The sequence below is a fragment of the Microcebus murinus genome, chromosome 5, assembly GCF_040939455.1.
Source record: "Microcebus murinus isolate Inina chromosome 5, M.murinus_Inina_mat1.0, whole genome shotgun sequence".
Classification (NCBI taxonomy): Eukaryota; Metazoa; Chordata; class Mammalia; order Primates; family Cheirogaleidae; genus Microcebus; species Microcebus murinus.
The window spans coordinates 19,872,699-19,896,749 of record NC_134108.1 but is presented as its reverse complement, the minus strand read 5'-3'; the positions used below and the strand labels follow the sequence as shown (position 1 = coordinate 19,896,749).

The following is a 24,051-nucleotide window of genomic DNA, read 5'->3' as shown; positions in this document are numbered from 1 at the left end:
CCACATTCACAGAACTTTTATTACAATGTATTGTTATGATTGTTTTATTTTATTTTTGGTATTGTTGTTAGTCTCTTATTGTACCTAATTTATAAATCAAACTTTATCGTAGGAATATATGTACAGGAAAAAACATGTTTATAGGCTTTGGTGCTATCTATAGTTTCAGGCACCCACTGCATGTATCCCCTACAGATAAAGGGGGCCTACTGTTCTATGAAATTCACACTTTTCAAGTGTACAACTCAGTGGTTTTTACTATATCGACCATGTTGTGCAACCACTTTTAATTTCAGAAAAATCATCACCCAGAAAGAGAACTCCACACCATAAGCAGTTAGTCTCCATTGCCCTCCACCCTCCAGTCCCGGGCAACAGCTAATCTACCTTCTCTCTCTCTGGATTTGATACTTTGGAAATTTTATGTAAATGGAATTTCATAATATGTGGCCTTTTGTGTCTGGCTTCTTTCACTTAGTGTGTTTTTTCAGGATTCATCCATGTTGTAACATGTATCAGGGCTTCAGCCCATTTTATAGCTGAGTGATCTTCCATGTGTGGGCATACTGTATTGTGTTTCTCATTTTCTCCCTCAGATATGGGCATTTAGGTTGTTCCTGCCATTTGGCCGTTATAAATCATGCTGCTATAAACATTTGTGTACAAGTTTTTATATGGACATATGTTTTCAGTTGTCTTGGGTTTAAATACCTAGCAGTGGAATTGTTGTAGCCATTTTTTTAGACTGAGTTGTCTATTTTCTCATTATGGACCTCTGAGGTATATAAAGTTTTAAATGTTGACTTTACAGACATGTGCATCTTTTAACTGAGGTAACTCCAGCATAGTTCTATGTTCAAATTTTGATGTAGGTTTAATGAAGGGTTTATGAAAGCTTGATTGTCCAATGTGCTCCAAATATTATTAAATCACATTAAAAAATGTACTTGTATTGATCTGAATTGTTTAAAAATATGTAAAGTAGGCCAGGCGCAGTGACGCACGTTTGTAATCCTACCACTCTGGGAGGCTGAGGCAGGAGGATCGATTGAGCTCAGGAGTTTGAGGTTGCAGTGAGCTGTGATGACGCCACTACACTCTCTACCTGGGAAAACAGAGCGAGACTCTGTCTCAAACAAAAAAAAGTAAAGTCAACCCTTTAAATTATTTCTATTTTATCTTAAATATTTCTTTAGATTTTACTTTCTAGAGTTCATTTAGTCACTGACTGTATGAATATTTCTTGATATTGCCTTTTGGGTGCCTGGCATTTTACTGAGGGATTGACTTAAAACATATGAGGGGAATAACTTCATGTACAATTATGAGATGTAAAGTGTAGTCATACTTATTTTATGACATGGATGTGATTTTGTTGGTATTTATGTGTTTCCGTCTCGCTCTTCTCACGGTTCTCACATGCCTCCTCCACTAAGGATTATTCAAGCTACACATATAAATAAATCTCCACGTTACATTCAGTGACTTAAATAAAAGTTCCTCTGAAGCTGTCTGTTAATTTTTTGTTTAGGGTGTGCGTGGAATGATGTGGAATGTCACGCCGTAAGTAATGGAACCGTGCCTGTTGTGTTGTTGCTTTCAGTATTGCTGACAGACAGAATGCCTTGGAGGCTGAGCTGAGGGCAGTGCAGGCCTCTCGCAGAGACCTGGAGAACTTCCTAAAGTGGATCCAGGAAGCAGAAACCACAGTGAATGTGCTTGCCGATGCCTCTCAGCGGGAGAATGCTCTCCAGGACAATATCTTGGCCAGGGAACTCAAACAGCAGATGCAGGTAAATACATGGGAAACTACAGCCAGTATTTGTGTTTGTACTGTGCTCTTTTGATCCATCTTTATGCAAATTTATTAGTGTTAAAAGGTGAGGTTGTCACCTTGTTCTGTTTTGAAATCCCTGCTCTCCTCTGAATAATTGGTTTCTGGAAATAAGATCTGTAAAATATTTTTACTTAATATGAGAGAGAAAAAAACCATCTTGTTTTATGGAAGTAATAATTGTTTGCGTAGAGTTAGAGGCTCATAGCTATTCTGTTTTCCGTCATTTTAAGCCCTATTACAGTTAGCTTTATTGAATCCTAAATTATAAGGGCATTTTCCCTTAATGTGAAGTTGTTTCTTTCCCCATTTATTATACATACTTAATATAAAAGCTACAAAAACTCTATGGCTTAGTTTACAACTAAGAATATTAGGCTCAAAGGTATTACTTTTATGTCTTTAGCTTGATAACTATGATTATATATACAGTCTGAGGTTCAAAGTATGCTAATATAGAATCTTTCCTTTAAAAAAATTACAAAAAAATCTCATGAAGCATGTCTGAATCTTTTTTCTGCCCCCAGGTAGTTCTGCTTCAGTGCCCTTGAATACCCTTGAACCTCCTATTTTGTCTGCCTAGATTGATCTATTCTTGCCGATCCTGTAGGTCTTCTCACTTAGAACTTGGTTCAAAACCTATTTCAATGGGGAATTCTCCTTGTCTACCAGAGTTTTACATGTCATTACTTCTTTATGCCATTTCATTTCCACATCAGTTTGACTATTATTTTTCTGATATGCTTGTGAACACACGTCCCATTATCATTGGATGCCTCTTTCCACCTGTCCCAGTTGATCCCATGGTTCTTCAAGGACAGAGATTGTATTATTCCATATTGTTGCCTGTGCAGTGCCCTGAGTGCAAATCCTAAGTAAATACTAACTGCCACTCTTGGACCCTGGCTTTCACTATTATGAAATGCACTATTGATGATCTTTTGTGAATTTGTTCTTAGGAACTCTTTTCCCTTGAAACATCGATATCAAGACTACTTTATAAAATGTCAACAAATGTGTAGATCTGGATAAAGGGTCTTGGGGCTTTCTTTCGACTACTCTTATTCTTACAGCTTTTCTCTAAGTTTGAAATGATTTTCATTAAAAAGTTACAAAATTTTTAAAGGAGACCTTTTTGGAATAGGCTTATTTATAACTCGTTCACATGCATAGAGACTCTTATGGTGTTTTACTGTTATGTTCTTTAGATTAACTTAATGAAAATCTGCATTTATTTACATTACTTCTTATTTCTTTGTTCATTTTCCAGTACTTTTGTGACTTGGTGTAGTGAGTGTGACCAGGCAAGTATCAGAGTTAAATCTGATCCTTTGTTTCATGCTCTGGAGTCTCTTGAGGTCACCATAAATGTTAATTGATGAAATATTTAGCTATATTTGGATTTTAGGGGATTACAAAGGGCTCTAAATGTAGATAGATACTAGAACATATTATTTTTTTATGATGTAAACAATAATAAGCCTGACGTATAAGTGTTCACCCATACTTAATTTATGTAATGGTGTTAATTTCAACAGCTATTTAGGCTATGCACTTGAGTAGGTGACAGTTCATAGACAAGTAAAAAAAGAGCCTTAAAATGAACCTTGATAATGAGCACTAGCAAAACACAGGCCTGTTGTAGACTTTAATGATGTCTTCTGACACATTTAATCTTAGGATACATTCTTCCCATAGCCAAAACTCTTCTCAATATTTAATGAATATTCAAACTGTGGAAGACATAAATGTAAATAGAAATGTTTAAAATCTTTCTAAATAAAAATAGCTCAGCACAGGATTACTTGTCGTATGGCAAACAGCATTGAGAAGGAAAGGTTGCTGGCAAAAATACTAAAATACGTTATAGCATGTATAGTAATGCTTCTCAAAAAGAATCTAATGTTGCTGAAATAGAATCTTTTGGCTCATAGAAAATAATAAAGAGGGCATTTATTAAGAGCTTATTGAAATCTCTTTGTTTATCTAGAGATAAATATGTACATTTGTTTATGTTTAGGATGTTTCATATAATGGTAACTTACATGATTTTTTACTCCCTTCCTCCTTTATTAAATGTGCTAAATTTTAAAGCATTCTCTCTATTTTATTTAGAAAATATTCTATGGCTTTATTTTTAATACCTTATAGGTGGATGACTGTTAGAGACTTGATACCTTTCGCTGAGTATTTCTGAGGCAAGAGAATTTTAATTTTCCTGTGGGCTTGTGTATTGATTCTCCTTTTGTATGAATGAACAGACATTTAAAATGGAAACGTGTTTGGAAATGGAAAGGTGTTTGTTGAAGGAAATGACTGTACAAAAGCACGTCAAATCATAAAATAAATTTTCTGGTGGCGTGGTGGTGGTGGCGGCGGTTACGTGTGTGCTATAGAAGGTGGAACAAGGACCTCAGTGTATCTGTGCTCCATGCAGAAGGGGTGTATATAGAAATGCCTAGATGACACATTCACTATTTATACTCGTTTCATGTCTTGTGACAGTCACATGCAGGGGCATGGGACTATTTCATGAAAGATGAAGAAGTTTATTCTATATTCAGTTTAAGGTGAATCTTGGGTAAATTTTGATAAAGGGACAGCTCTAAAGCACATGAAAGATGAAGATGAAGATTAATTTGGGGGAGTATGCTATGATACACAAGATTTCTATTAGGGATGGATGATCATTTGGATTTATGTATTTGCGTTTCATTGCCCTGCTGCTAGGCTGTTAGGTTTTATCCCTCAGCAGAGGCCTTTTCTTTGGAGACTTGCAAGAGAGACAAGCTCCTTAAGAGCTAAGTAGTCCAGATCAAAAAGGGTCTTGTATGCCATGCTGAGTATTTTTTATTTATAACCTGGTGGCAATGGGGAGAAGGAATAAAAGACACTAAGGAAGAGTAATGCAATGGGGTTTCTGCTTTATAGGAATCTAACTGATGACGTTATAAGGAATGGATTTGAGTGAGGCAAGAGTGACAGCAGAGAGGTCTGTTAGGATATCCTTGTAGCCCTGCAGGCCAGAGATGATAATGACCAGAAAGGATGGTAGGGCAAGACCTAATGACTTGATAGTCAGGGAAGGGGGAGAGAGAAGGAGGTGGTATTAGAGCCCGAGAGACTGGGAACATATGAGAAGAAAGTGCCAGGGCTGGGGTGCAAGTTAGTGGTAATTGTGAGAGGACCGTACAGATTGCATTTTTACTATGTTGAAATGAGGCATTTGAGTAACAACCAGGAGGAGATGCCTGGTATGTGGTTGCTGCTGTGAATCTGTATTCAGATGAGAGAATTTGGCCAAAAATGCAAAAACTTTTTATTTTTGTGCTGTTGAATGAAAGCCTTTTGACTTCCTACTAGTTTATTAATTCAAATGCATTTATTCTTCATTTTCATGTCCATTTTCTAGAATATTATTATTTTAATTTTTTTTTTAAACTTAAGCTTTACATTTTAGCAGTATGAATTGAGATGCTCTTCTTCTTTCTTGGTTAAAATCATGAGGCCCTTTTGCTTTCTGGGGTGTGTCATAATAGGTAGTTGATTTCGCTCTCTTAACAATTTGTGTTTTGGGATCATTATATTTTCATCTCCTGTGTTTACATTTAGCCTAATTTTTCACCCTCTTGTTCCATAGATCCAGACTTTGACTATAGAGTGTTTCAGATCTTCTTTCATGTTCTGCTCCTTACACAGCACTGTGTTTGGGGTAAATACTTCATCTGCTGGCTCTGGAACAGAAATGATAACTGCATATTTTTTATAGCAACGTCATTGGTATATAATTCACATGTTATACAGTTCATCCATTTAGAGTTTACAATTCAGTTGGTTTTAGTATATTCACAGAGTTGTGCAAACATTTTCATCACCTAAAAAGAAACCCTTTACCCTTTAGCAATCAATTCCCCATTCCCACCCTTAAACAATTACTAATCTGATTCTATCTGTTTGCCTGATAACTTAGTATTTTAAATCATGTCTTTTTGAATACATCCTCTGCTTTTGGTTTGGCACATGTATAAAACACTGTTAGCCTCACCAGAGGGAGGCAGTATAGACTCTTGGTATAGCCCTTCAGGGAAAAAACATGCGGGCAGAAGCCACAAACAACGCTACTTGATAAACAACTCTATAAGGCCCAATAAGACTTTAAATCATGCTAAAATGAAGGACTGAAAAAGGCAGATGAAGTAAACGAAGAGAAACCAATACTTAAACACTGTATTTCTTTTAAAAAGTCATGGTAACATTCGAGAGAGGTGAAACTGTGGCATTGCCCAGGTTACTAATTTGAGCTGGGTGCTGATAATGAGAAACATCTGGGTTCTATTTCTGGCTGTGCTCTTTGACCCAGTCATTTAATCATTCGGGGTTATTTTGCTCATCTACTGACAGTACCTTACTCCAATTGCTATTTGTAAGGGTATTCAGACTGCAGTACAGAATGTGTCTCAAGTATGTATACCTACACATAAAAGCCAAAAAATTCTGAATTGGGTCTTCCTATGATATAATTATGGTCTCATATTTTCTATTCATAAAATTAAAACAGTTTTATGATAACTAAAGTGAGATCATGAAAATGCTGTTTACAGGGGAATATTCAGTAGTCAATTACAGACTTTATTTTGTATTAACTTTGCCATTTAGTTAGAGGAGTGCTAACCTATCCCATTTCTAATGCTTTCCTCCCAGGCAGTCATATGAGAGTCCACTGGACAGCTCTGCTTATCTTAGGTAAAGCCACCTACCCCCTGCAAGTATTTTTGCTTTGTTTTGTTTTGTTTTGTTTTGCTCTTTTGTTTTATATGGTCTCGTGCTGAGATCTGTCTAGAGGTGATTCATTAGCACTTAATGTATGGGCTGCTATCCTCAGAGTCAGGTACCCTTCTCCTCTTCTCAGGATTTATAACAGGGTCTCTTATTCACTAATTCACAGAGCACAGCCAGAGCTGTATTTATCAGGTAGTGAACACATCCCTCTTCAGAGAGGGGGAATGCTACTCTCTTTCTTAATATAAACCGGCTACAAGGCATGCACGGTGGTGGCGGTGGCGATATGTTGAATCTCTGTTCCCAGGGGATGTCTGCTTTGTATCTGCAGCTTTAATGTTTCACTTAATATCCTCTTTGGCTACGGAGCGCACTCGTCTTCAGCAGCCAGCAGCGCTTGGCGGCTCGACAACTTGCTTCATTTCTGGCCATGCCAGGCTGAGCAAGTGCTGGCTGTGAGCATCTGCTGGGGGGCTTTCTGTGTGGCGTTTGTCTTTGCTTTTCAAATTGAGCAGAAGTTGAAGGAATACCAGCCTGCTTTTTCCAAGAGCCTAAAACCCCTGTATCTTTCAAATGCATTCCTGGAAACGAGCATGCTCAGAGAACTGGCAAATCATTGTCCAGTGACCGGGAGGAAATGATCGTTGCTCTTCATTTATAATGCAAATTCTGAGGTGTCTTCAGAAGTGTGGTAAACTTAAAATGATGGCTGTGGTGAGAACGTCTCTGCAGAAAGTTGTGGTTTTGTTGCATCGTTTACAAAGGATGGCAGTTTCCTCTCCTCGGTATCAGAAGCTCTGTAAGGTAACTGAGTGATTGAAAATAAGGATCTCGGGTGTCTGACAATTCTACTGTTTCTCAGGCTCTAAAAACTAATCTTTCAGGTTCTTATCAAGGAAAAATTTCCTTTCTTAGTAACTGCTTGTACAAGCTGTTAAAGTGAATTGCTTAATTAAATTTTGTTTTAAGAATCGGAAACAGATACAGTTTTAGTACATAGTTTATTTTGCAATTGACACAACCTTGTCTTCTGAAATGGGTTAGTGAACTGTCTGGAGGAAAATGGCACAACTACTATATTTATTAAGACCTGTTACCTCTCTGTTATTTTGCAGTGTCTTAATATTGAATGGCATGTTAATTGTATGTAAATTTCAGTAAAATTAAAAGAAGACTTTAAAATAATCTTTCAGGAGATCATTTAAAAACTGCCCATCTTTTTATAGCTGATACTTTTTCAGTTAAAAAATTAAAGCACATCTAAAAAATGATCAGAGTTAATCTCATCATGAAACATCCCCTGTATTTTTAAATCTCCATATGTTGTAGTTACACTTGAAGAACTTAATTTCGTTTGGACAGGTGGATTAAGTAGACTTTCAGAAGGCAACTTGTTTGACAGTTGCAAATTTCTACTACTACGTCATCCTGAACATATACCATTGAATTGGCTGCTGTGTTTTTTTTAAGTTAGCTATTATATTTTCGATCACACTTTTGTTTTACTCAAACTATGTTCATACTATTTCATCACGGTTGTCAAAAATTAGAGCGATTTGATGTAAAAGGAGGAAATTATAATAGGAATGCTAAAGCACCACTGCAATACCATGTTCTTTCCTGTTATGTTCTTAGTACTGTACTCAAGAATGCATCTTTTTGCTCTGATAGCTGCCCGGGTTCATTTGTAATTGGAAAAACTGCCTCTAAGACAATACTATTTTTCTGCTAATATAAAATATGACATGGCCAAGCACCCAGACTGTGCATATATGGCAGCAGATTGGGATGGGAAAGCTGGATTCCATGAACTTCCTCATATCACATTGCTATTTCTTACAGCTTGGCCAATTCAATACATTTCTGTCTGGACACTTTTTTTTTTTTTTCTGAAAAGTTTTGATAGAAAGATTAAGATAGTGAGGCATTCTTTGTAGCAATACTTAGAAGTGTTTTCATTTGTATAGTTAGTTAAAACTTAATATAATTTAATTAGTTCAGTTACAAAGGTTTTTAAACCTAGTTATTTCAGTGTGTTGTGTTTTGGTTCATTTCCTGGTAAACATTTGTGTTTTTCATGAAAAGGCAATTTTGATAATAGGGAAGAAAAGCTCATTCACTAATACATGTTATTCTTTTAAGCTACCAGTATGAATATATAAAACATTCTTTTTTAAATAGCCGGGTCATTTTTCTGATCCATTTGTATGTGTGCTTTCACAAAACCAAATATAATATTTTTTTCTCACGTCATGTGACCAAGGCATTCAATTAGTGCAAGGTATGAAGCAGCAGAAGTCAAGTACTGGAGAAAGTTGCTAATTAGTTTCATAATTATACCCAAAATAAGCCCAAGTTATGGAAGTTATGTGTAAGTTAACTCCTATCACATGCACTCTTTGGCAATATCTGAGATTTATAATTTTATTTCCTAAATTTTATTAAAATTTAAATACTTAGAATGAATGTTCCTTTTTTCTTTTAGAAAATTGAAATTTGTATTACTTATTGTCGAAATGTTATCTTCCATATATTCTTTACACAAATGCAAAATTAACAACCGCCTAGATAATGCAATGAGAAATGTACAATTCCAATACTGTCCAGCAGGTGTCAATATAAGGCAGTGATATATGAGATGTTGGCAAAAGAAATGGAAATCCAGATTAGGAAATGGCACAATTACTATGAAATAAATGAGCTAGTAACAGATATATTTTATTTGCATGGTCATATTTTGAAAAAACGTCTTAGTTATTGAACTATATTAATTCCTATGATATAAATAAAAGTTTTAGTTGCAGAATTAAGTATTAATTAATACTTAATTGCCATCTTAGTTGCCATCTCAAATATTGACATAAGCATGTATACCATCTCAAAATACTTAATTGTATTTTAATTCTCAATAGTCTGTGTGTTGTACTTTAAAGTTTAAATATGTTTGGCATTTATTTGCTTTAAGACACTGTAAATTCTCTTCCCCCTAATTATAAATGCTGTCATGACTTTCTCTCTATACCTCCTACATTCTCTAAATTTAGTTTCTTAGAAAGGCAATACTGTAAGTTTCAATGTTTCTCCATAAAAATATAGAGAAAATCTATTGTAAATACTTACGGACTGAAGAGAATGAGAAAAAAATGTTGCATAACCTAGGTGAAACTTGATTTAACATTCATATTGGCATTTTCAAATCCAATATATTACGATTTTTATCACTGTTTTAATTCTTCTTCAAAATCACTCTTTTTTACATATTACATGGAATTTTAGTTGTTTATCAGACTTTTGCCTTAGTGGCACCTCATCCTTCTATGCTTATTTTCATACCTCTCTCATCTGTCAGAAAATATAGTGTGTGTTACACAAGTGGAAATTTGTGTAGAATACTCTCATTTTGTGATTTTTCCCTGTATGCTTCAAAGAGAATGGAGGAATGAAATGAGGCACTTCATAGTTCTCAGAGTTAAAATGTACTTTTCCCCTCTCTCAACTTATTTACACATTCATTTGTATTTTCTGCCTTTAAAAATATTTCTTCCTATTTATTGATCCCATAAAATTTGTGCAGGAAGCTAAAACGTAAGTTCTGTTTACTTGGAGATATAATTAGCAACATTGAAATTGCCCTGATGACCTAACATCACCCTATGCTGTTTGCTAATTTTTCCAGATTTGGTTTTGATTGCTTAGTTCCTTGCAAATATTCACGACTAAAAAAATAATTTTTCTTCTCATAGAGCACAGTAAAAGCTAAACTGAATGTAAATGATTTTAAAAATAATATTGACTTAAATTTGTTTCCATTGTTATGTAATCACTTGGGGATGTTTTATATCATTAAATCTTTGGATTAAAAGCTGGTTGTCTGAGTTTATGTTGAGTCAGAAAGGATTTTTATAAGTCCTTTTATTCTTAGTGCCAATTTTTGCAAAATGTTTAATTGAGGACATGGTAAAAGCAGCTTCTTGTAGAGCAGATTGGGATATGAGCCATTATAGAAGGATGAGAAAAAATTAAAAATTTTGTGTTGTAAATTGAGTTCTTCATGACTTAAGCACTTTTACAAATTTTGATTTAAGTAATATAACTTCTATTTGTCTGGATATATATGTAAATAATTTTAGCTTACATGGTTTTAATCATCTCCAAACTTTTGTGATCATGTAGTAAAAATATTTTAAACATATAACTATATATAGATATATGTCCATTTAAAAGCTATCCACATATGCCATGGTAAAATCATATGTTAAATATTAATAGAGAGTAATTCTGTTCTTACTTTCTACTGTTGTCTTACTGCACCCCCATTGGCCCTCTTTTCTATGTGGTACACACACCATTTTGGTGACAAGTGGTTTACATATAGAGTGAAACTGTTGCTATTCTTAGCAACAGGCCTTCTGGGGGGGCTAAAGCTTTCAGGATGCTGCTAATCTCAAAGTTATCTCTGGAAAACTGTATTCTGTGGTATTAGAGCAGCTGCCTCTGAGTACTCTGTGAAAAATAGAGAGACCAGAAAATTTCACCCGGCAAGTCACGATTGACTGGTGATTTCTATAAAACAGTGTGTGTGTGTGTGTGTGTGTGTGTGTGTGTGTGTGTGTGCTTTCACCTACAGACAACATAGAACTATGTGGATGCTTATAGTGCCAAGTGGTTACACATTATGACCACAAAGGCACACTAATTTCTCAACAGATTTTCAGATTCACTGATTAAGTAAGTTCACACATCATTTTTCTTCTACATGTGTAGTTCTTTGTATTTAGAGTTAGTTAGGGTTGAGTATGTGGTTTTTCAGAAGGTATTAGATGGAATGGTAGGTTTTCAACTAGTTATTTTTTAAATATTTTTCATTTGCAAACATTTTTCCACCCCTTTTTCAGGTGGAAAACTCTGCTGTCCTTGAGCAAGTAAATCCTCAAGTGTTCTAGGATGATAAAGCCTTACTTTGTCATGATCTGATTGTTGAGATGTAGGTATTTTAAGGTCAACTCTCAGATTCCCTCAGTTTTTCTTCATAATCAAATCACATATAGATTGAACCATAGAGAAGGCCAGAGTCATGGCCCTCTATCTGCAGGTTAGAATTCCCCATTGATCAAGTAAAGAATTATCTTTTCTTGGTTTGATGAGAAACTCTTGGTTTGGTTAGTTCAGCAAATTCATGAAGGCTGAGGTTTAATGAAGAAAAATGGCATATGCAGAAGAATTTGCCTTCATCTAAGTGCTTTCTGGTGATGCCTTAACACCTGGCAGATTGCTTCCTCTGCTTTCCCTCTATTTCCGCACTTCCTGATCAGGTTGAGATTGCAAATAAAAGTGGGGCAGAGTCAAGGAAACAATACCTATGTTCCTACCCGTCACTGTCAAATATTTTTCCTATGGCTTTCACAGGCACAAGCACTATTTTAGATGGCTCCTTGACCTCCGTTTTGCCATAGCTCCCCAAGTTGATGTGTATTATCAGAATTTTAAGTTAGCTAATTAACATTTTTTAATCCAGAAACTCATGCTATCAAGGACTGTTAGCTAAAAGCACTATAATTAGTTCTGATGTAATACTTTGTCTTACTTAATTAAAAAATAATTAATACCATTCTACAAGATTGCATTTAAAGTTCCTTTATAGGCATGATATCGTTGTCATTTGTGTAAGTCACTGAATGTGATACTAGGACAGATCCGGGGCAAACAGAAAGTCCTTCTGAGAGAGAGTTGGGATAGTGTTGTGGATAAGGATAAAAGATCTTTCTTTTTTAAGAGTATTCTTTGATAATTATAACTAAATGGTTAATAGTTTTTGTTTTCCTAGGGGTAAAGTTTATTAAATTTTAAGTGGAAATTTCCAAGCTATATGTACTACTAGATTTTAAATGTACAGACATTATCTTCTCCCTCTTACTCTTGACTGTGAGCACTGCCAGCTTCTCTTAGTATATTTGGTAGTTTATTTTTAGTTCCCTAAAATAAGCAATTAGTAGAGCTCCAATCATAGAATAGGAGAATATAGAAAATTTCATGCTATGGTAGCTTTCTCAGTTTCACAAAATTTATTTATTTCTGGGCAAGGTAAATGAGTCCAAATAATTGAAAGTGAAAAGGATATGAAGTGGTTCAGAGGGTTTCTTTTAATTTTTCTTCCTCTAGTTTGTTCAGTTCTATGGAATTTTAAAAGATTACATTATAACAAAACTCACTTGTAAAAGCAGACTGTGCCTTTTAATGCTTAATAAATAATAGGCTGATATGAAAGTATGGCTTGATCAAGCCTAAACAGGAATTTTGGTAAAACATCAAATGGAAGAAGATGTTGAACTGTTATTGCAATAAACAACTGTTTTGCTTTTAAGAGAATTGAGAGAAAAATGGTCACTTCTAGCAATAAAATAACTGTAAGCTTTCATGATGGGAAAATATCTTGGTACTGCTGATAAGATTTCCTTATATTTTTAGTGTTTTAGAGTTTACAGTGTGTTTTCTCATAATTACATTGCTGATGAATATAATTTTATTCTAATTATAATTAGAATTATAATTAATGTATTGTAATTAATGTATTGTATCCTTAAGACATAGGTAGGAGAGAAATTTTCAACTACGGGGGAAACAGATTTTATAAATCAGCAGGTGAAGGAACTTGCCAGTAGTCGCTTAGCTAGTATGTGGTCCAACTTGTACTCAACATAGGTTTTCTGGTTTCAGATCCAGTGTCTCTTTACACTTAATTTCAGATAGTTTTAGGAATTGTACTAGGCTAAAATGGACCATGCAGTAGAAAGAGAGTCACATTATTTCAGTAGTAGATATTGTTTTGTGCTAAATTATCGCCATGGGCATTTTATTATCTAAAGAAATTTAGCCTACACTTTCCTTGAAAATATGAGCTGTGAAATCCTGGAGCACAAGAAGATGTTGGAAATCATCTGATTCAACCATTACATTTTATAGATAAGGAACAGATCATCTATAAGGGATGTTTTATTGTTGACAGTTTTGGAGGATAGCTATGTACTTGTTTTATCTCAGAAGTTTAAACACAGTAAAGTATATTCTTTTCAGAACTATTTTGATGCTCAAGTTCTGGCTGTGTAATTTTAAGAGAACAAAGATTTTTTTATAGTTTAAATTTGTACATTGGATGCTTTTTTAATGGGTTCATTTTGCAGTTTTGTAAAAAAGATGGGTTGGTTCATTTTAGTGGGAATTAATATAGTTGGTTCTGGTTTTTAATTTATAATTTAGTTTGGTTTGAGTCTCAATAATACAAATATTAAATTTTGCATTCACGGAACCACCTAGATCTCCATACCCAAACTACCAAAAGGTAGTTTTTTTTTTTCCTTTTTAGAGACAGGATGTCCCTTTGTTGCCCACGCTGGAGTGCAGTGGCATGATTGTAGCTCACTGCAACCTCAAATTTCTGGGCCCAAATGATCTTCCTGCCTCAGCCTCCTGAGTAACTAGGACTATAAGCATGCCACCGTGCCTGGCTAATTGTATTATTTTTTGTAGAGATGGGGTCTTGCTGTGTTGCACAGGCTGGTCTCAGACTCCATGGCACAAGCAATCTTCCCACCTTGGCCTCCCAAAGTTCTGAGATTACAGTCATGAGCCATAGTTCTTGGCGCCAAATGTAGTTATTTTATCATTATGTTTAAAAGGGCATAATAGAACCTTAAAAAAGTAAATTGAAAAGAGTCAACTTTCTAGACTGTACCTTTTTAAAAATAAGAAATATGTCTTTTAAAAAATTCACTTTCGTTCAAAGAACGTGTATTGAATGGCTGTCTTGTGCCAAAGATATGTGCTGAGCCCTATAAACATAAAATGCAATCTTGCATTTTCCATGTAAAACGAGGAAGTTCAAATAAGTTGTACGGAAGAATTCTAATGGTTAAGAGATTTCACAGTAGTCTAGAGTGAGACTAGATTCAAACAAGCCTGGCTTTGCCACTTACCCGTTATATGACCCTGGCAAGTCATTTAACATCTCTGCGTTTCAGTTCCCTTTTCAGAAGGTGGGGCTAGAATCAATCTCTGTCTCTGTCTCTGTCTCTCTGTCTCTCTGTCTCTGTCTCTGTCTGTCTGTCTGTCTCTCTCTCTCATGAGGTTGTTGTAGGAATTAAATAAGTTAGTATTTATTAAAGGGTAAAAACAGAGCTGGCCCATAATGCTACATGTTTTGGCTACTGTTATTGCAGTTATCATTATTTTTACGATTATTCTCACACATTGGTTGTGTGGCTCAAACAAGATGATCCACGCTATTTGCCGGCACAGCCTAATGTCTCCTGGGAGTAGAGGTGCTATCTTCACCCTTATTGCCTTCACCCCTGTAGTAACCCTTACCTCTTAACAAGGAAGTTCACATCATAGTCACCCAGAGAACTTTTCCAAAAGATTCATGCCCATAGACTTTGACTCACTAGGTCTCAAATGTAACCAGGTCCAGCCCAAGTTACATAAACCACTGGTTTCAACAGTAAAGGAGAAAAGACATCTTTCAAGTTTCTCTTGGGGTTGTTATTTTCTCTGAGTCTCAGCTTGAGGAAGCGCAAGAAAAAGCTTCCCTTGACCGGTGGGCTTGTGATAGCAGCCTCATAGAATGGGTCCTCAGTTTATGAGGGCTTCTCTGGGTTATTGCTTAGGCTCCTAAAAGCCTAGTTAACCCACAATGAAACCGATACAACTCTGTTTTATATAAAGCATCATATTAAAAAGAAGTCCTATTCCATTGCCAGAAACTAAACAAAGGAAAGAAGTCATCTTGACTGTGACTGATATACGAGGGAAAGCAAACATGTTTGCTTAGGATAGCATGGAAAGAAATTCTGAGACTTAAATGTACTTCTCAGTGTTTTTAAGAATTACGTTTTTTGAGTCCATCAGTTTTGAATCTAAGCTCACCCCAAAACATCTGAATTTAGTGTTCTAGGTATACATCTGCTATTAATTATAATCATTTTTTTTAAAAAGCTCTTGAAATTTTATAAAATGAGGAGTTTTACATCCTTTAGGGTAAACTTCGAAAGAGTTAAAGAGATAGAGGAAAGGGGAACTTTTTTTCGGTTGAAAACATCATGTAACAGCGTATTTACTCTGGATTCAGGATTTGAAAAGACAAAGGTGTGAGTGCAGCTACCCAGTGCAAGCTGCCAGGGGACTGGTCTCCCTCAGGCCAGGGTGGGTGTGATACAGAACTACCAAAATGCTGTCTGCTATTTAGCTTTCTTCTGGGATTTTATAACCTTCCTTTTAAACTTTACACATCATGAATTCTTTTCCATGTCTTTTATTGTGATTTTTAACAGTGTAAATAAAATTCTATTGAATGGCTGCACCACAATTTATGCAAGCTATCTACTGTGGTTAGATAGCGAGGTTATTACCAATGTCCTCATGATAAATAATTCTGTGATAAACATCCTTATAAATTATTGAGTGTATCCTTATTATGTCCAGGATATGTTTTTAGAATAGAATAACTAGACCAAAAGGACCAAAACATTTAAAGGTCTTTGATATATAAATTTCCCTTTTGCAAGGTAGTAGCTGTTTATATGCCCACTACCAGCTTAAATGCCTAATTTCTTGTGCCCTAATAAGAGAGACAATGCTAATTAAAAATATTTTATGAAGTTATTAGATGAAAAACATAGCCCTGCTATAGACTAAAACCTAGTCAGGTTAAATGATTTGCCTCGGTGTGGAACCAAATATTCTATCTCTGAACTATCTGAGTTCTAGATACTGAGAACCCAGACACTGTAGTGTCTAAAATGGGATGTGCCTCATACAGTATAACAAAACAATAGAAGTTGTTAGAACACAGAAGAAGGGGTAGTAATTTCTGACTTGATGGTGTCAGGGAAGTATTAAGAGAAAAGGTAGTGCTAATATTGAACTTGAAGAGTAGGTAGAATTTTAGTAGAGCAGAGAATTCTGAGAATAGACAACTGAGCAGAGAAACAGAGAACAACAGCATGCTGACTGGATTCAGAGGACATTGGCTACTTGTTCATCAGAAATGGCTACGAAGTTCATTTATTTACATTTTCATCTTAGTTAAAAAAATTGCTCTTTCGGTTGCCAGCTATGTTTGCCAGATCCTTGACTTTTGACCATTTCCAAAATTTAGTTCATTTTCAAAGGAAAAATATTTGTGAATATTAGAGAAACCCAAACATACAGAGCATTTACAACAGGAAATGCTAAAAGAGAGACTGTATAATATTTGTATCTTTAAAATAAGGACATAGTTCTTCAGAATGTCTCCTTTAAAGGAAACAATCTTCAGTCGGGCACAGTGGTTCAGGCCTATAATCCTAGCACTCTGTAGGCCAAGGCAGGAAGATCACTTGGAATCAGAAGTTTGAGACCAGCCTTGAGCAAGAGAGAGACCCCTGTGTCTACTAAAAATAGAAAAATGAGCCAGGAGTGGTGGTGTGAGCCTGCGGACCCAGCTACTCAGGAGGCTGAGGCAGGAGGGTTGCTTTAGCCCAGGAGTTTGAGGTTGCAGTGAGCTACAATGATACCATGGCACTCTACCTGGGGCAACAGAGCAAGACTCTGTCTCAAAAAAAAAAAAAGGAAAAAATCTTATTTTAGATGCAAGTCATTTTGGTATGGGAATGACAACAATGTTATACTTCTATGTTATGTCTTGTTGATAAGGGAATGACACAGTGTTTCAAGCAAAAACAAAACATGATTCACAGTGGAAGTCAGTCTAACTAGTATTAACTTAAATTGCAGTTTTTAGAACTTTATGATTTGTAGAAATTCCTTGCTCATTTCCTTATTTTATAAACGAAGAAGCAATGTCTTAACATGTTTGCAGAGCTGTGCTCTTAAAGTACTTTAATATATTATTTTGTGCTGCCCAAGGTCACAGAGCCCCTTGGTAATTCATATTTAAGCTTCCAGGAAATTCCTCTGGAATGTTCCACTACATTTTATGCCCACTTATTTACATGGAATTTATATTTAACTTTACCTTGTATTATAACTAACTGTTTATTTCTTTGTATTACCTTCTGAATTATAAACTTCTTGAATTTGGGGCCATATCTTATTTTAGAAGAGTCCTTTGAATAGAACAGTATTTGTAATTGAATAAGAAACCCAAATTTTCAATATTTCCTTAGATTTACAATGTTAATATAATAAAGCAGAAATCCTACATACTTTGATTCCAGTTTTTTTCTTTTTGGAAAAGCTTTATTGGGATATAATTCACATGTAATTCACTGCTTTATAACATATAATTCATTGATTTTTAGCATATTCACAGGATTATACAACCATCACCACAATCTAATTTTATAATATTTTGTTCCCTTTCAAAAAGAAATCCCCCATACTCATTACTCATGAGCAGGCATTCCTCATTTCCTCCCATCCCACTGTCCTAGCCCTAGGCAACCACAAAGGCTCTTTCTAGGTTTCTTCTTTTTAATATTAAGCTGGCAGTACTTTGATAGCATAGTGTTAGGTAAATGTCATGGCAAAGTAATTCTAATTTATTGTGATAATTTTACTACTTTGTTTTAGAGAATTTGGTAGTTTTGAGCTTTAATTATTTATAACAACTAAACAGTAAGTAGCTTATGTTAAATGATTTGTAAACCTTATGGAACTGAAGTATATATAGTAATTTATTTTTCATATTAATTATAGTATGGTGAAAGTAAAATGTAATGGGAAAAATGCTGTATTTGGAATCAGAGGGCCTGGATTTGATTCTTTACTTGCTAATTGGTCTTATTTAATTTATAAGAGATATATCAATCCCCAGTTTTATCATCTAGACAGCAAGAATACCATGCATTCTACTTACCTGAGAAAGATAATATTAGGGCCATGGTGTTCATGCAGATCAATTTGCTATACAGACCTACAATTTGAAATATCAAATTTTCTGTAGTTTCCTTTTCTATAAACAAATAGAAACAATAAAAAAACCAATGACAGTATTTAGCTACATATGATTTTACCACTGTTCACTGCTGGAATACTTTTTGAAAATGGTGAAAGAACACACTAAAGTTTCTGTTTGTCTCGGCTCAGGTGGCAGAATGTTGAATAGTTACCACCTCATGTCTTTCTGCAGTGCAGGGTCAGTTCATTTTTCTTCTTTGCTGAGGCACACGGCCAGCTTCCATATTAAGGTGCATCTGCTGCCAGTAAAATCATACTGTTTCCAAACAACTGAGATTCAAACTGGGGCTGCATAAACGGGTCTGTGTCTTCAGAGCAGGACTAATAGCCCCTGAGGCTACAGTTTCTAGTCGAAGGAAATGTCCTGATATCTTTATTCATTCCAAAATCAGTGCAGCCATAATTTTAAAAGTCTATGCATCAGTAATCTTAGATGCTTGTGGGTGCATATGAAACTTGGGAAGGCTTGAAGAAGATCTTCCTTGGATTTCAATAATAATTCAACATTCTGGCAATTCTCACGTGATTTTCGTATAATGTCTATTTTGAGGGTGAGGTTTTGATAGGTAATGAATGATCCAAATTTAATGACCATAATGACCAAGTGCTGTTTTGCATTAATTCTTGAAGCAGAACCTAGATTGCTCATTATATAGCCTGTCATTGCGGAAGATGCTTACATGATGTGGTGGTAAAGAAAGGGAAACATTTGCTCTTTTTTGAAGTAATTGCTTCTAATGGAAGCCTAATGACCTATTATACTTCTTTCTAAAAGCTGAGCAGCAAAGCTTGCTAGGAAGCTAATGAAAGATCTGAGAAATTATATAATATAAACCAAAATTTCAGGAAGTTGCATGTGGTTGAGAATCAATAGTTCATTAGACAACTTAATAATTCAGTAGTTTCCTTGTGCCAAATGTCATCCTTACTTTAAAGGCTGGAGTGATTTCTAGAAAAGAGTCCACAGCAGTGAGGGCTAGGGTAGAGGGCCAGCTGTCTTTTAGTACAGTACAGTCTCTCCACGCTTCATATGCAGACTGAACAGGGCAGCGAGAATGGAGTTTTCTTGTGGGTATTGAGATGATAAGATTTAATAACCAGTGGTGCCTTTGGATATTTTCAAGTTTAGCTTCTTCATTATTTAGAGATGAGGAGACAGAGGCTTAGAGGGGTGGAGTGGTCTGTCCTAGGATGTATTAATAGTTAGTGGCCATGGCTGAACTGTTTTGATAAGGATATATTCTATTTTGGGATTTTATGGGGCTATACTACAAAGTGTATTTTACAGGTTTCTGGCTTGCATTGTTGACACCAACTGAGTCCAGTAGTTGGAGTGAACAATTTACTTGAAGAAGGTTCCAGAAAATAAATAAAATATACCTCTTTAGATGAAACACATGTGACGACATCTTAACAGCTGTTGACTCTGGTTGTCAGCATGTGGGTGTTTATTTTACTATTCTTTCAATTATCCTATATGCTTGAATATTTTCACGATAAAATGTTTTATGAGGAACACCAGCCCTGCTGTTATCAGGACTGGTCAGATCACCTGAAGCCTTGCACACTTAACTGTTGTGGGTCATAAAGGAACTTGAATCACCCTCTTTGTGTGTTCTTCCCTTTTCAACTTAAGATGGTGACAAATGCAAAATAGTTTAAAAATGGCTTGACTTACCTGTTGATCAACATTTACTGGGTCTGTAGTGTTCATTCTTTCAGCTCATTTTAAATTTAAGTGGAAGACATTTTAAAACTCTCATTTTTTTTTCTTTTACAAAAGCTCCATATACCTTACTATAGAACTTTGTGACTTTCCAAAGCATGAAATATGTAGTATCAATATCCTCATTTATTATAGTTGACTAATTCCTGGAGAGACTAGAAAGAAAATTGTTCTTTAGGAAAGCATTCATTCTTTGAAATTCAGTATAATAGTAAGTGTGGTTTGTACCCCTATTTGACAAGGTTTTGTAAATCCTGCTTAAAACTGATAATTTTTGTTGAGGCAGGCACAGGGGACCTTTCTTTTGGTGTTGACATAATGTCTTTATTTTTTCCACATTTAGCAAAGTTACTAGAAATTTATCAAGATTCTATTCTTAAGCTCTGGAACTACCCTTGTCTTTATTTAGGAAAGGCACATACGCTTTATCAAATGAGTGATTTACTCATAATAAGTTACTGCAAAACCCATTCATAACTACATCTTTTTGTTTTGCTTTTCTCATTTCTCTGAGTTTTTGCTTAAAGCTACTGCTTTATAATTTGACTTAATCACATATGGTGTGGTGCTTTCAGGACACATGCTGTTGTTTTTAAATCATTATATTTTAAACCTCATTGTATCTAGCACTTTTTACATTGCCAGATAAACTGAATTTTCCTTTTATCTGGTGAGAGAATGGTAGAAATTATAATGCTTGAAACATAGGGTTGTTCCTTATTTACTGAAAATTATATGGAGCAACACATTTTACACTGGTTTTCAAGAATGAATCACAATGCATGTTGCTAGACGAGAAATGACTCAAAGGTTGTTGGAGGATTTTAAAATGTATTTATTTATTTATAGCATCTAGTTTGTGCTCTTGATTAATTGCTCTTGATTAACCTCCCTGGTCTTTAAATTAAATCAAAATTAACAAATATTTATTGCAGTCTAGGAGATATTTCATTGAAGGCTCAAAGCACTGTACAGAGCAGTAGAATGTTTTCTTTACTAATAAGGGCCAGAAATTAAAGACCAGGAGTCAACCACTCCATATTATTTCCTGATATACACCCGATTAGTGCAGATATGTATGGGGAGATGGGGTGGTTGATTAGGCCTGGAAGGAAATTAGGAAGGATACGCAATTAAATAGTTCTGCATGACACTAATTTACATTGAAAAAAAATCTTTTGGGAGATTAAATAAAGAATTAAGGTACTTGTGAAGCAAGAGGGATAGCAAAGGGAGCCCTAGGTTGGGAGTGGGGAGGTTGTCTTTCTAGACATACCTTCAACTATGTGAAGTGAAATGAGTATGTCAACTGACTGTGCCAGACCCCAGTATTTTATCTCTCTTGGTTTCTCTAAGTTCTAAAACAAATTTTTTTAGAAAAATCTCTGAATTATACCATCAAAGAGGTATAATGGCATCAGCTTTTGAATCTGAATCTGTAGCAAGTAAGTTTTAATTTTGTTTGGCAAGTTAAAATAGATTTCGTTAATTTTAAAAATAGCATTTACATTTTATTCCTGGATGGCTTAGAAAGAAAATGCTCACTTCATTAAATGCAGAAAGGGAGGAAGAAGAAAATTTAGCCTACCAGCTGAGTCTGTTACTCAGAAGGGAATATTAATAATGTCTCACTTTATTCCATTTCACTCTTCTTTGTGTACTCAGGCATACCCCGTTTTGTTGCACATTGCTTTACTGTGCTTTGCAGATAATGAATTTTTCACAAATTGAAGGTTTGTGACAACCCTGCGTCAAGCAAGTTTATCGGTGTCATTTTTCCAGCAGCATGTGCTCACTTTGTGTCTCTATGTCACATTTTGGTAATTCTTGCAGTATTTCAAACTTTATCATCATTATTATTATTATTATCATTATCATTATACATCTGCTATTGTGCTCTGAGATCAGTGGTTTTTGATGTTACTATTGTAATTGATTTGTGGTGTCAAATTGCCCTTATAAAACAGCAAACTTAATCGATAAATGTTGTGTGTATTTGGACTGCTGCAGCAACTGACTCTTCCTCCGTGTTTCTCTCTTCTTGGGCCTCCCTATTCCCTGAGACACAACAATATTAAAATTAATAACCCTACAATGGCCTCTAAGTGTTCAAGTGAAAGCATCCCTTCACTTTAAATAAAAAGCTAGAAAATGATGAAGCTTAATGAGGAAGGCATGCCAGAAACCTAGAAAGGACAAAAGCTAGGCCCCTTGCACCAAACAGTTAACTAAGTTGTGAATGCAAAGGAAAAGTTCTTGAAATTAAAAGTGCACTTCACTGAACATGGATGGTAAGAATGTGAAACAACCTCATTGTTAATATGGAAAAAGTTTGAGTGGTCTGGATAGAAGATCAAACCAGCCACAACGTTTCCTTAAGCCAAAACCTAATCTACGGCAGGCCCTGACTCTCTTCAATGCTATGAAGGCTAAGAGAGATGAGGAAGCTGCAGAAGAAAAATATGAAGCTAGCAGAGATTGGTTCATGAGGTTTTAGGAAAGAAGCCTTCTCTGTAACATAAAAGTGCAAAATGAAGCAGCAAGTGCTATTGTAGAAGCTGTAGCAAGTTATCCGGAAGATCTAGCTAAGATCGTTGTTGAAGATGGCTACAAAAAACAACAGACTTTTAATGTAGACAAAACAATCTTCTACTGGAAGAAGATGTCATCTAGGACTTTCATAATTAAAGAGGAGAAATCAATGCCTGGCTTCAAAGCTTCAAGGCTGACATTCTTGTTAAGGGCTAATGCAGCTAGTGACTTTAAGTTGAAGCCAATGCTCAGCTACCATTCCAAAAATCCTGGCACCCTTAAGAATTATGCCTATACTCTATTAAGGGAACAAGCCTAGGTGATAGTACATCTGTTTGTAGCATGGTATACTGAATATTTTAAGCCCATTGTTGAAATCTGCTCAGAAAAAAAAGATTCCTTTCAGAATATTACTTATTGACAATGCATCTAGTTACCCAAGAGCTCTGGTGGAGATGTACAAGGAGATGAATGTTGTTTTCTTGCCTGCTAATACATCATCTATTCTGTAGCCCATGGATTAAGGAGTAACTTGACTTTTAAGTCTTATTATTTAAGAAATACATTTCATAAAGCTATAGCTGCCATAGATAGTTATTCCTCTGAACGATCTGGGCAAAGTAAGTTGAAAACATTTTGGAAAGGATTCAGTATTCCAGATGCTATCAAGAACATTCGTGATTCATGGGAGGAGGTCAAAATATGAACATTAACAGACTTTTGGAAGACGTTGATTCCAGCCCTCATGGATGACTTTGAGGGGTTCAAGACTTCAGTAGAGGGAGTAACTACAGATGTGGTGGAAAGAGCAAGAGAACTAGAATCAGAAGTGGAGCTTGAATATGTGACTGAATTGCTACAATCTCATGATCAAACTTGTATGGATGGGGAGTTTCTTCTAATGGATGAACAACACTACAGAAAGTGGTTTCTTGAGAAGGTATCTACTCCTGGTGAAGATGCTACGAACATTGTAGAAATGACAACAAAGGATTTAGAATATTACATAAACTTAGTTGATAAAATGGAAGCTTTTGAAAGGGTTTGGGAGGATTGACCCAAATGTGAAAGTTCTGTGGATAAAATGTTATCAAACACCAGTGCATGCTACAGAGAAATCTTTCATGAAAGGAAGAATCAACTAATGCAACAAGCTTCATTGTTGTCTTATTTTAAGAAATTTCCACAGCCATCCCCACCTTCAGCAAACCACCCTGATCAGTTGGCA

At 35.4% G+C, this 24,051-nt stretch overlaps 1 protein-coding gene across 10 annotated transcripts in view; it reads left to right on the top strand.

Moving 5' to 3' along the window:
• Positions 1–24,051, top strand: part of UTRN (utrophin) — a 478,755-nt gene that overhangs the window by 242,429 nt on the left and 212,275 nt on the right. For 9 of the 10 annotated variants that reach the window (XM_076002898.1, XM_076002896.1, XM_076002897.1 and 6 more), the window contains one exon: positions 1,604–1,793. In XM_076002898.1, coding sequence (XP_075859013.1) covers positions 1,604–1,793 — 190 coding nt within the window. Of the gene's footprint in view, positions 1–1,603; positions 1,794–5,247; positions 7,418–24,051 lie in introns of those variants that run through there. The other variant, XM_076002901.1, reaches the window with a different exon arrangement.